The sequence below is a fragment of the Cydia splendana genome, chromosome 25 (genome assembly GCF_910591565.1).
Source record: "Cydia splendana chromosome 25, ilCydSple1.2, whole genome shotgun sequence".
Taxonomy (NCBI): domain Eukaryota; kingdom Metazoa; phylum Arthropoda; class Insecta; order Lepidoptera; family Tortricidae; genus Cydia; species Cydia splendana.
In genome coordinates, this window is record NC_085984.1 from 3,833,344 (window position 1) to 3,845,624 (window position 12,281).

General features: G+C 39.6%; 1 protein-coding gene across 1 annotated transcript in view; it reads right to left on the reverse strand.

Moving 5' to 3' along the window:
* Positions 1–3,845: 3,845 nt before the first annotated feature.
* LOC134802864 (PC4 and SFRS1-interacting protein) overlaps positions 3,846–12,281 on the reverse strand; it is a 29,999-nt gene continuing 21,563 nt past the window's right edge. The window contains exons 10-16 of the mRNA XM_063775599.1: positions 11,395–11,496; positions 11,048–11,182; positions 9,681–9,862; positions 9,449–9,575; positions 8,511–8,618; positions 7,183–7,883; positions 3,846–4,230 (exon numbers count right to left, since the gene is read on the reverse strand). Coding sequence (XP_063631669.1) covers positions 4,174–4,230; positions 7,183–7,883; positions 8,511–8,618; positions 9,449–9,575; positions 9,681–9,862; positions 11,048–11,182; positions 11,395–11,496 — 1,412 coding nt within the window. The 3' untranslated portion in view covers positions 3,846–4,173. The remainder of the gene's footprint in view (positions 4,231–7,182; positions 7,884–8,510; positions 8,619–9,448; positions 9,576–9,680; positions 9,863–11,047; positions 11,183–11,394; positions 11,497–12,281) is intronic.

Here is a 12,281-nt window from a genome sequence, read left to right on the forward strand (position 1 = left end):
ATAGATAACAGCTACTTTTTAAACACAATTTGTATTTAATAAATCGGATTTAAATATAAAAAGTAGGGTGAGTTGACCGTGACGTCACTATACTCGTTTTCATATGAATTCCATACATGATTCCATATTAGTAAATTGTTTTGACAGTTCTAAAAAAGAAGCTTGACTTATAGGAAAGTAGAGTCGGACCAAAAAAAGTCTGCAGCGGATTTGATAGCCCACGCAGTGCAAGTGTCATTTATACGTAGAAGTTTGACGTTTAAAATAACACTTGCACTGCGTGGGCTATCAAATCCACTGCAGACTATTCTTGGTCTGACTCTAGCCTATTGGTGGATTTTTATCTCGCTCACTGCTCCACTGGACATGTAGCCTTGTGTTATTGAAAGAAAAGGCAGTTAATAAAAATAAAAGAACACAATATATATTTGAAATCATATATTCTTGACATCAAGAATCCGCTTTTACACACTTGTAAATGGACTTAAATCAGTATATTTAGTTTAATATAAAAAATCAGAGACGTAAATTTATATAAAATGTAACGTCCAGTATGCGCGAGGGTCCGCCTTAGTTTCAATTCGACGAAGAGAATAAGTTTTATTTCAAGATTTTTATTTAATCTCAGATTAAATCCTTATTCCAGTTCAAATCAGGCTTAGAAATATCTAACTTAGGATAGTTTACTAGAATTTTTACAAACTAACCTAGAATTAAATTTGGTTTTTGTAAGCAGTCCCGACATTTTCTAAAAATGATGGCATAAGCGTCCTGTCTTTATGATTAGCAAACACAGTAGCCCATGGACGCTTGAAAATCAGGTGTGCAGTGCAACCTACTTGAGTATGTGTGAAAATTCGTGAAAGGACTGGTCCCAAAAATCAAAAGCAGTACATATATGTATTACCGTTAAAAAACATATACTCAAAATTGAGTAAATTACATAGAATATTTACAACATGCATTTTATGTGACATTCAGATGAATTGTATGTATGTATGATAAGGAAAAAGCTTCAAAAACTGCCATTGTATTTGTATGTCTATTGTGACGGCGGCGAAAACGGTTTTGAAAATATGGGTGAGTTTTTAAGGTCTTTCATTTTGTTTATATGGTTAGATGAAGAGAAACAATTGTTTTTATTATAAAGGAAATTGAAAAATATTCACCACTTTCATAACGCCGCTCTTAGCTGACTAAGCTACCAAAGGTTACCAAAACCGTGCGAATCTTTCCATTCTTTTTAGGGTTCCGTACCCAAAAGGTAAAACGGGACCCTATTACTAAGACTTCGTTGTCCGTCCGTCCGTCCGTCTGTCTGTCACCAGGCTGTATCTCACGAACCGTGATAGCTAGACAGTTGAAATTTTCACAGATGATGTATTTCTGTTGCCGATATAACAAATACTAAAAACAAAATAAAATAAAGATTCAAATGTGATTTTTGACCAAAGTTAAGCAACGTCGGGCGTGGTCAGTACTTGGATGGGTGACCGTTTTTTTTTGCATTTTTTTTTCCTGTTTTTTTTTTCATTATGGTACGGAACCCTTCGTGCGCGAGTCCGACTCGCACTTGCCCGGTTTTTTTTGTTTACACGCCTTAGGGAGGCGCATAGCGACATCTATCGTAAGAATGTTCTATCTTAACGGCACCTGAGTCCCAAGTATTATTAAAAAAAATAGTATCGCTCGCACTCGTAACTGCTTGATAAAAATGAGTTTTGAACTGACAGTTGTGCAGTCGTCATCAGATATATTGGAACGGCCGAGGCGCTCAAAAATATCTGAACATATACCCCAGGCCAAAAGTATGGAAACAAAGTTATTTTTCTTAATTTTTAATATTTCCATTATTATTATTGTGTATTGGTAACGCAAAAATTACTTTAGGCAGTTTTATAAGATTAAAACAGCACCCAAAGTATTAAAACATCCTAATATATGCGAAAAAAATATTAATTTGAGAGAACATACAAATCAACCTTCTCAATCGTCTTTCTACGAGAAGTTGAATTTACAGTTTTATTAAAGAAAATTATAAGTAATTTACTTTTAAAATGTTCTATTATCATTTTACTATATTATATTTCTTTTTAATAAATACAATATTTATATGAAAATTAGTTTTTTATTGTCATATAAGTTTGTTTCCATACTTTTGGCCTGGGGTGTACACTAGAGGCGTGTTCAGATATTTTTGAGAGCCTTGGCCGCTCCGATATATCTGATATATATATCTGATGGCGGCTGTACCCATGTACAAGAATTACACAAATTAATTTGATCACTGTTTGATCAATGCTGATCTATTAGTTCAATACATCTTGAGTCAGAAGTCATTCATTATAAAGTCAGTTTCGTCACGATGTCTTATTATCTAAAATTGTCTGCTAACATTCATCGAGTGTACTTCTACTTATATGTTCATTTTAACACTAAATTATACTTGTTCAGAATTGTAAATGAAAATGTTAGGGGAGGAAGAAACGTAGTAGAAGTAGTATTCCTGAAAATGCGAGTATTTTCAGCATTTTTCAACATAATTAAACATTTATTTTTGTTAAAACATTACCATTGTCGTACCATGAATTGGTGATAGGTTTGGGTGGTATTCCACCTGTCCAAAATTTGATTAAATGTGCATTGCGTCCTACTCTTTCAGTAAGCCAAATGTGAGACGCAAATACAAATTTGATCAAATATTGGACATGTGGAATACCCAACTTTTCTTAATTTTCGAAACTTTAGAAATAATAATTGTAAGAGGAACTTAGGTGTTATTTGTATAATTCTAAACAGTAAAATGCTGCTTAAGATGGTTTTCCATCTGTCCAATATCTTGTATTTGCGTCTCACATTTTGCTTAATGAGAGAGTGAGGCGCAATGGACATTGGATCAAGAAATTGGACAGTGGAATACCACCCTTACAAATGTATGTATGCTTCGGACTTAAGACTAAAAAAATGAATTGTCAGTACTATTGTGTTCTCCAAGTTATACATAAGTGTAAATGAAAATGGATATTGCACGTCAACTATTTTAATATGTAGTCATAAAAATGTTGATCAGTTGCCATTGTCACAAAGTGTGGCAGCGCCTTTATAATGTCACTTAAATACAATTTAATTTCAGACGTGTGCGTCAATCGAAAGGCCTGTGCATACCGGATGCGTTTGCGTAGACGTGCTCGTTGTAATATACTGAACCTTATGAGAGGCGGCACACCGCTTGCGTGCACAGCTCCAACATTTTAGCGCACGCACACGCAGCCGGTGTGCACCGGTCTTAACAATAACAAAAACTTTAATATAGCCTGACTTACAATTTTATATGTAGCTCGATGAACAGCATAATTTTACTGATAAATTTCATTACGTTTCAGTAATAAGAAATCTAATTTTTACATAATTTTAGTTTCACATACACAATTTGCACAAACCCAAAGTGTTCAATTTATTAAATATATTTTCCCTACATACGGTTTTTCCTGTATAACACTTTAAACTCTCGCGTTTTGTACACATATATGTGACGTCCCACGGGTAAAGGTACCTTATGGCGGTTGGCCTTTACGCTATTATTAACGCCGCTCCAATATTATTGCGGCGCTATGCGACGTAAGCGCCAGCCGCCATAAGGTACCTTTTTCCGTAGAACGTCACATTTGATTACACAAACGGGTCTACCGCGATTTCCTGTGTTATGTGTTGTGTGGGTTTATCATATCTCGTGGGTTATCGGCCACACTTAGTGATCCAAAAGACTCGAGCCTTTTAGCTCTTTTTTTAGGGCTCGCCTCGTCTCTTGACGCCTAAAAGGCTAAAAGCCTATTTTACTAATTAAATTGAAAAGGCTTTTAGCCTTTTAGGCGTCAAGAGTTGAGGCGAGCCCTAAAAAAAAGAGCTAAAAGGCTCGAGTTTTTTGGATCACTAGCCATGCTTGTAGGACGTAGCTTGAGCTGGCACTGAATAACGGACGTACCCTGGACCACCATACACACGATCAAACAGGCCTCGGACCGGACCAAGTTCGGGGTTCGGTACGCCCGTCTCTTACAGCTTTAACATTTATTAGTTTGGATTATAGATGTAATAGAATGGTGTTTGTGCAAAAGGTGTCAGTCAAGTGGCCACTGTAGTGGCGAGAATAATTCCGTTAAAGTTGTAAGCGGCTTAGGACCGGGACTTCCTTTTGGCCGGTGACCGCGGCGGCGGCTCAGTCTTCTTGCTCTGAAAATTGAATGAAAATCGTTATAATATCTTTAAGTCACCAACAAGGTCGGTTCTCCATAAAAAACCGGCCAAGTGCGAGTCGGACTCGCGCACTAAGGGTTCCGTATAGTGTCCGACCGAAGGTTCGGTTTCGGTTTCGGCCAGTTTCGGCCAAAAAATCATGTTTCGGCTGTAGTTTCGGTTTCGGCCAAAAAACGGCCGAACCTTTCGGCCGGGCCGAAACTTACGAAATGGTACTTCGGACAAACACCAAAAGTTGGGGAATAAGTAGGACAACAATATTAATACATACCTACATATACTGATTCATGTATAGGTACAGAAATTAATTGGTTTATTATAAAACACAATTCCACTAATGAGAGCGCCACTGGACGGTCGACGCAGTCTTAAGAGGCTGTCAATACCTATAACGCGCACACTGTCTAATTGTATCGGAGTGAATGAGATAGCACTGTCGCACGTAGCCGTTGGCCGAGTATCAGCTCGGCACGAGTCGAACGATGTCTTTTTCGCTCTTATTCACTCATTTTTCTATCTACCTCTAATGGCAAATTTTAAGCGAGGCTAAAGGCTACGCTCAACTAGTGCCGCAAAGTTGATTTTCTCAATAGTTAATATTTTGCGAAGCTGAACAGCTGACTATTGATTAAAACGAAGAAAAAGCCCTTAAAAGGGTCCCCAGTACAGTTTTTTATACGAATGCTCGACTTTCACTTGCCACTTTTTACCTCAATTTACCATTGGTTTGTGTTCCACATGTCCTCTACTTCAGCTTAGCCTTTGGTCTCGCTGCGCCATGCTCGGCCTGCGGTCTCGCTTTTTAATACAATGGACATTGGTTGGAGTCTGTGCTTAACTACTTATCCTGAAGCCTGAAGCACGGCTTTGACTTCGCATGAAAGTTCGCCTCACGGGGGCACTTCGGACTTTTAGGCCCAGGGCTATAACCGCGAAAATCGAAGTTCGCAAATTGCGGGCATTTTTCTCTGTCACTCTAATTACGCCTTCATTGGAGTAAAAGAGAAAGATCCCCGCAATTTGCGAATTTCGGTTTTCGCGGTAGCCCCTCAGGTGAAGATTGGTACCCGGCCTTGCGATATTGTTAACAAAAAATTTCGCGCTCGCTGCGCTCGCGTTTTTGGTTGGTTTTTTGGTTGACCCTGTATCTACATGTTAGCTTGACTGGTGAATGAATAGAGTTAGACCAAGAAAATTCTGCAATGATTTTGATAGCATACGCAGTGCTACTAGTGCAAATGTTATTTATACGTCATAATTTCATGGAAGTTTTGACGTTTAAAGTAACACTTGCACTGCATGTGTTATCAAAATCGTTGCAGAATTATCTTGGTCTAACTCTAGTAATTTTCTTAAAAAACTGCTTAAGTAACATCAATATCAAGGACATTGGGTGTTGACAGCCCCATAATATGTGTGTAAAAGCGGTTTTATGACATTTTTTCAACGATTTTAACAAGTCTACAAAAGTTTCGGTTTCGGTTTCGGTTTCGGCCGAAACTAGAGCCAAAGCCGAACATTCGGTTTCGGTTTCGGTTTCGGCAAAAAAACATGTTTCGGTCGGACACTAGTTCCGTACCACCTACGCAAAAAACGGCAAAAAATCACGTTTGATGTATGGGAGCCCCACTTAAATATTGATTATATTGTTTTTAGTACTTCTTGTTATAGCGGCAACAGAAATACATCATCTGTGAAAATGTCATCTGCCTAGCTATCACGGTTCATGAAATACATCCTGGTGACAGACAGACGGACGGACAGCGGAGTCTTAGTAATAGGGTCCCGTTTTTACCCTTTGGGTACGGAACCCTAAAAACGTAGTTACGCTCTTATTTTAAAATGAATAGCTAAAAAAATTGGTCCCTCTATGGACCTCAAACTATTTGCATACTAAATTTCATCTAAATCGGTCCAGCGGTTTAACACATTCAGGGCCAAGAACCCGACTGTCGGGTACACTGTTCGTAGCGACTACGCGCTACATAAGGCGATACCGTGGCTACGCGGTACGAGCGTAACCCGTAGCAATAAGTGGCAATGAATGTGTTAAGCTTGAAGAGGTGTTAGAGTTACAATCGCATTAATAATATTAGTAGGGATGTAAGGCGCCATTTATTTACTACGTAAGACGATTTAGGGGAGGAGGGGAGTTAGAACATACCTTAAATTCTTACGTAATATAGGTGGGAGGGGGTCGGCCTATTCTTAATTTTTTATAGGGTGGTATTCCTGTCCAATGTCATTGCGTCTCATTCTCTCATTAAAGCAAAATGTGAGACGCAATGGACGCAATACACATTGGACAAAGAAATAGGATAGGTGTACCACCCTTACATGGGGATGGGTGGGGGTAAAAAAATGGCAAAAATCATCTTACGTAATAAATGAATAGCGCTTAGTTCGTTTTTTTAGCATTAGAAATAAGGTAAACCATCTTGATGTGTCTTTTAATTAAAAAACACGTTTTAAAAATAAGTTACGGCAAATATGTAACAATTATTGAATCTAATATGATCTTTTATATTCTTCTGCTTTCATAAGTAATAGTTACTGATTTTTATAAAGCTTCTTTCAATTAAAAGACATGACTGTCAAGATCGCTTACCTTCTTTCAAGTTCTTTCTAATGCTAAAAAAACGAACTATAGGGTCTCTATTGTTTCTCAAAAAGTTTTAAGTCATAATGTATTGTTTGTCCGCATTTTCGTCAGTCATAATTAGTTTTTTCAGAAACGCGTAACTTTTTAGGAGTGCCATAAAACAAACCTAACCTAACCTATCTATAGGATAACCTTACGAAATTCCTGAAAAGTTAACGGTTTCAGTTTTAGGACTAATGATAACCTGACAAACAATACATTATGACTTAAGACTTTATGGGAAACAAGAAACCCCATGGCGCCTAATATGTGCACACACCACTCACCTCTCTCGATCGCTTGGCCCTAGGCTCGTCATCAACCTTCTCTTTCTCCACCGACGGTTCCTTCTCACTCTTATTCCTCTTGTCCCCCGGCTTCGGCTTATCCTTCCCATTCTTAGCTTCATTACCTTTCTCTTTATTTTTACCATTATCTTTAGACTTATCGCTATTTTTTTCACTCTCCTTTTTGCTTTCCTTGTCATTCTCATCTTCTATTTCATCTTTGTCATTTGTTTTACTAACATCACCTTTCTCTTTAGAGTTAGATTCCTTTTTTGCATCATTAGTCTTCTCTTTAGAGTTAAATTCCTTTTTTGCATCATTAGTCTTCTCTTTAGAATTAGATTCCTTTTTTGCATCATTAGTCTTCTCTTTAGAATTAGATTCCTTTTTCGCATCGTCTTTAATCTTCTCGCTGTCACCTTCGCCTTTTTCCTCATTCTCATGATTCTCAGAGTTTTCATTAACTCTCTCCACTTCTTTATCGGCAGCGTCATCGTTTGCCTTTTCCGCTTCATTAGATTTTTCATTTTCATTATTTTCCTTTGGCTCTGAATCATCTTTATCGTTTTCATTAGGTTTGTTGGTGTCTGGCTCTTCAGCTTTGTCTTCTTCTTCCATTTCCTTCTTCTCTTCTTGTGCCGGTTTTCGTCCGCGCTTGAGGGGTTGTTTCAATGGAGTGCTGTTAGGCTTCTTGCCTTTAGCTGTGAAAATTGTGTTTGTTAATTAAGTCAAGTCATAATCATAACGGATAAAATAAAAATAAAAATTCAAGTTGCCATAATATCTGAAATATTCTTCTCACTGCACCCGTGTTTGAGAATTTCTGCCTGAAAATGCCTTAAGGTATCAGCCCGCCAGTTGTACTTATTATTATTATGCAATAGAGTTTAAATAAATAATGCCTTTAATGAATAATTTGTACATTTTCAGGTAGTTTATTGGTTAACCGACCAATTACAAAACCGCCTGGATCAGTCACTGAACGACCCGACTTTAGCCTACATTATTTGATCGTGTAATGTTTCCGTCTACCCTCATTTGGCTTAAGGAGCCATTTGAGGGTAGATTTTTTTTTACTTTTATTTAAATATCTAAGAGCGTATGTGGGGCGCCCGGGCGGAAAACGTCCGTCTGGGCGTCCCAGATACCGCTGGAGTGACGTAGCCCAAAAAGACCTGTCCGCCCTCGGGATACCCAACTGGCGTGAAGTGGCGCAGAATAGGGCAGAATGGCGCTCTCATGTGTCAGAGGCCAAGATCCTCTTTGGGTCACTGAGCCAGTGATATATGTATGTATGTAAATACCTAAAGATACAGAGTATAACTAACCTGGGGTGGCTTTCTTCTTCTTGTCAGCGTCGTCTGACTCCGCAGCCTCCTGTTCGTTGGCCGCGTCCACCGCCGCCTTCATCGTGTGAGCGATTGGCTGGGACAGTTCTACAATTAAAAGTTTAAATAAAATAAATAAATATTGTGGGACAATCTTACACACAACCTAGCCCCACAGTAAGCTCAATATGGCCTCTGGCGGATTTGCAGTCTTTGCAACCCTAGGCCTCAGGCCCTGTAGCCGCCCCTTTCTCAGCACCCCTCATATTGACTACATTTTGAGTTATTTCTTGCTATCATCAGCGAATTTCTTGTCACAATTTGCCGCCCTAGGCCCGGGCCTACTTGGCCTTAGCGCAAATCCGCTACTGAATATGGCTTGTGTAGATATAGATAAATACATACACATAGAAAACATCCATAACTCAGAAAATGTCAGGATTTGAACCGGGGACCTCCTGCTTGGTAGAAAGGGTCTACTGACAGTGGGGAGATATTCCTCCTTTCGGGCAAACTCGGCTCCGTTCGGCTCGGCATTGCAATAATATGTATGCTAGTTTTAAGGTATTTATCTATGGGCCAATAGTTGCCTGAAAATAAAATATTTTCATTACAATTCATTTCATTTCATTGCTCCGAGCAATCACGGTTCATGAGATACAGCCTTGTGACAGACAGACGGACAGCGGAGTCTTGGTAATAGGGTCCCGTTTTTACCCTTTGGGTCTTCTTCCGTGTCGTGTCCTCATGGCTGAGGGACGTGACGAATGTGGACACTTTTCACCAGCGCTCTCCAAGCCGCTCTGTCTTGGGCCCAGTGCATGCTAGCCTGCAATGCGGCGTTTGTCTCTGACGTTATTCTGTCCGCCCAACGCGTGGCCATACGTCCACCCCTAGGCTGCCTTGCTTGGGTACGGAACCCTAAAAAAGGTATTTACCGATGGGCTCGTGCACCATCTCGAGCAGCTTGTCCGCGTGCAGGGTCTCCGTGGCCGCCTTGAACTGCGCCACACGCTCGTTGAACAGCTCCCAGAAGGAAACTCCTTCGGGTACGTGGAATAAGTCCTGGAAATACAAACACTTTGGTTAATTTTATAGTTGGTATTTTAATTTTAAGGGTAGTATAGTAGTAGTAATATTCTATTCTATTATAGCAAGTACATTACATACCCTCATGGTGATGAAGAGTGCGTCGGCCTTGTTCCGGATGCGGTGCGCCTGCTTGCTGAACGTGAGCGCCTCGGCCTCGCTCATCTCCCAGGAGGGCGCGTTGCCGACGTACACGCGCATGCGCTTCACCGTCTCCATGCACGTCGGGTGTTTTAGCAGCATCAGGGCGGCTAGGTCCAGCTCTGTAAGAAAATAAATGTGAAATGTGGTTCTGTGTTTATTTATGTAGTTTATTTTATAAATATAGTTTGCTTTTTTTAATTCACTCAACATATTTCTCTCTCTGCACCAATTGTATTAAGTCCGCCACTTGTACATTGTTGTATATATTTTGTGCAATAACGTTTAAATAAATAATAAAATGGAACTGCATACAATGAATATGTTTTATCGTAGGGGTCATCCATTAATTACATCATACAAAATTTCGATTTTTAGATCCTCCTCCCCCCGTGTCACACTTTTTCCCCCTCCCCCTGTTGCTGTGACGTAACATGTGGATGAAGTAGGCGAGTTGACCATGACGTCACTATATTAGTTTTCATATAAATTCCGTATTAGCAAATAGTTTTGACAGTTCTAAAAAAGAATCTGATTTGACTAGTAGGAAATTAGCTTATTCCTTACCAATTATTTCAACAATAAGCTTCAAACAGAGTTCAGTATCAGCCTTCTCCAAGCTGAGACAAGTTTTGATCTTGGCGTCCAGCTCGATCAGCTTCATCTCTGTCTTGAGGAAGTGCAGGCGGGACTTTAATAATGAATAACAACTTACCAAGGATCTCATCAATCAGCTTGAGACAGAGTTCAGTGTCAGCCTTCTCCAAGCTGAGACAAGTCTTGATCTTGGCGTCCAGCTCGATCAGCTTCATCTCTGTCTTGAGGAAGTGCAGGCGGGACTTTAATAATGAATAACAACTTACCAAGGATCTCATCAATGAGCTTGAGACAGAGTTCAGTGTCAGCCTTCTCCAAGCTGAGACAAGTCTTGATCTTGGCGTCCAGCTCGATCAGCTTCATCTCTGTCTTGAGGAAGTGCAGGCGGGACTTTAATAATGAATAACAACTTACCAAGGATCTCATCAATGAGCTTGAGACAGAGTTCAGTGTCAGCCTTCTCCAAGCTGAGACAAGTTTTGATCTTGGCGTCCAGCTCGGTCAGTTTCATCTCTGTCTTCAGGAAGTGCAGGCGGGACTTTATTAATGAATAACAACTTACCAAGGATCTCATCAATCAGCTTGAGACAGAGTTCAGTGTCAGCCTTCTCCAAGCTGAGACAGGTCTTGATCTTGGCGTCCAGCTCGATCAGCTTCATCTCTGTCTTCAGGAAGTGCAGGCGGGACTTTAATAATGAATAAGAACTTACCAAGGATCTCATCAATCAGCTTGAGACAGAGTTCAGTGTCAGCCTTCTCCAAGCTGAGACAAGTCTTGATCTTGGCGTCCAGCTCGATCAGCTTCATCTCTGTCTTCAGGAAGTGCAGGCGGGACTTCTTTACCTCTGCAATAGTAATTAATATTCACAAAACGATAATTAAAAACAGGCCACGTGCGAGTCGGACTCGCGTTTCAAGTGTTCCGTACATTAAGTCCGACTCACGCTTGACTGCACATTTCTAATAGGTTTTCCTGTCATGTATAGGTAATAAACTATGTTGTGTATTTTATTCAAAAATTAAGACCCAGTAGTTTCAGAGATAAAACTATACATACCCAGATCTCTGTCCCTGTCCAGTGCTTGTCGGTCGTCGTCGGTCAGGTTCAGATCCATGACGAGCTGCGCCGATATCGACTGTGGTGTGATTTGACCTTTTTCTGGAGGCAAACAAACAGCGCTTTTAGTTTATATTATTTTAACCAACTATATTATGATAAAAAAAAATGTATTTTACAGTTGCAGGATTTTAGCATTCTGTTAGGTAAACACTGTATTTTCGACGACCGGTATGGCCTAGTGGGTAGTGACCCTGTCTGTGAAGCCGATGGTCCTGGGTTCGAATCCCAGTAAGGGCATTTATTTATGTGATGACACAGATATTTGTTCCTGAGTCATGGTTGTTTTCTATGTATTTAAGTATTTATATATTATATATAGAGATTGCAATCCGGTCTGGTTTGGAATCCGGCCGGATCCGGCCGGATTTTGGCCTCAATCCGGCGGATCCGGCCGGATCCGGCCGGATTGGTATTGCCGATAAAAAAATCATCAAGTCACGTATTTTATTATGTTTTTTAGCGTTATATGCTAAGTTAAGGATATTTTTTACTGGTTAATAAAACGGCTGTTTTAAGTTTCAAAAATCAACGTTTTTGTTACTTAACCACTAAGTCTTATTACAATAATCAGTCTCACAAATGAAATCTTCTTTTTCTCTTAAAATATCTATAGTCCAACCCACATTTCCCACAAAAAGGTGCTTTCAATTCAACCATTTTAGTTTGAGCAAACAAAATCAATGAATGTGCATACCTATACAAGTCTTTTTCTTTCCCCTGCCCTTATCCCACTTACAAGTATAGGTACATTAAAACATTTATTCACACAAAACATTTTTTCGCTTTATTTAGTAGCATAATAATAACAAAATAACATATAAATA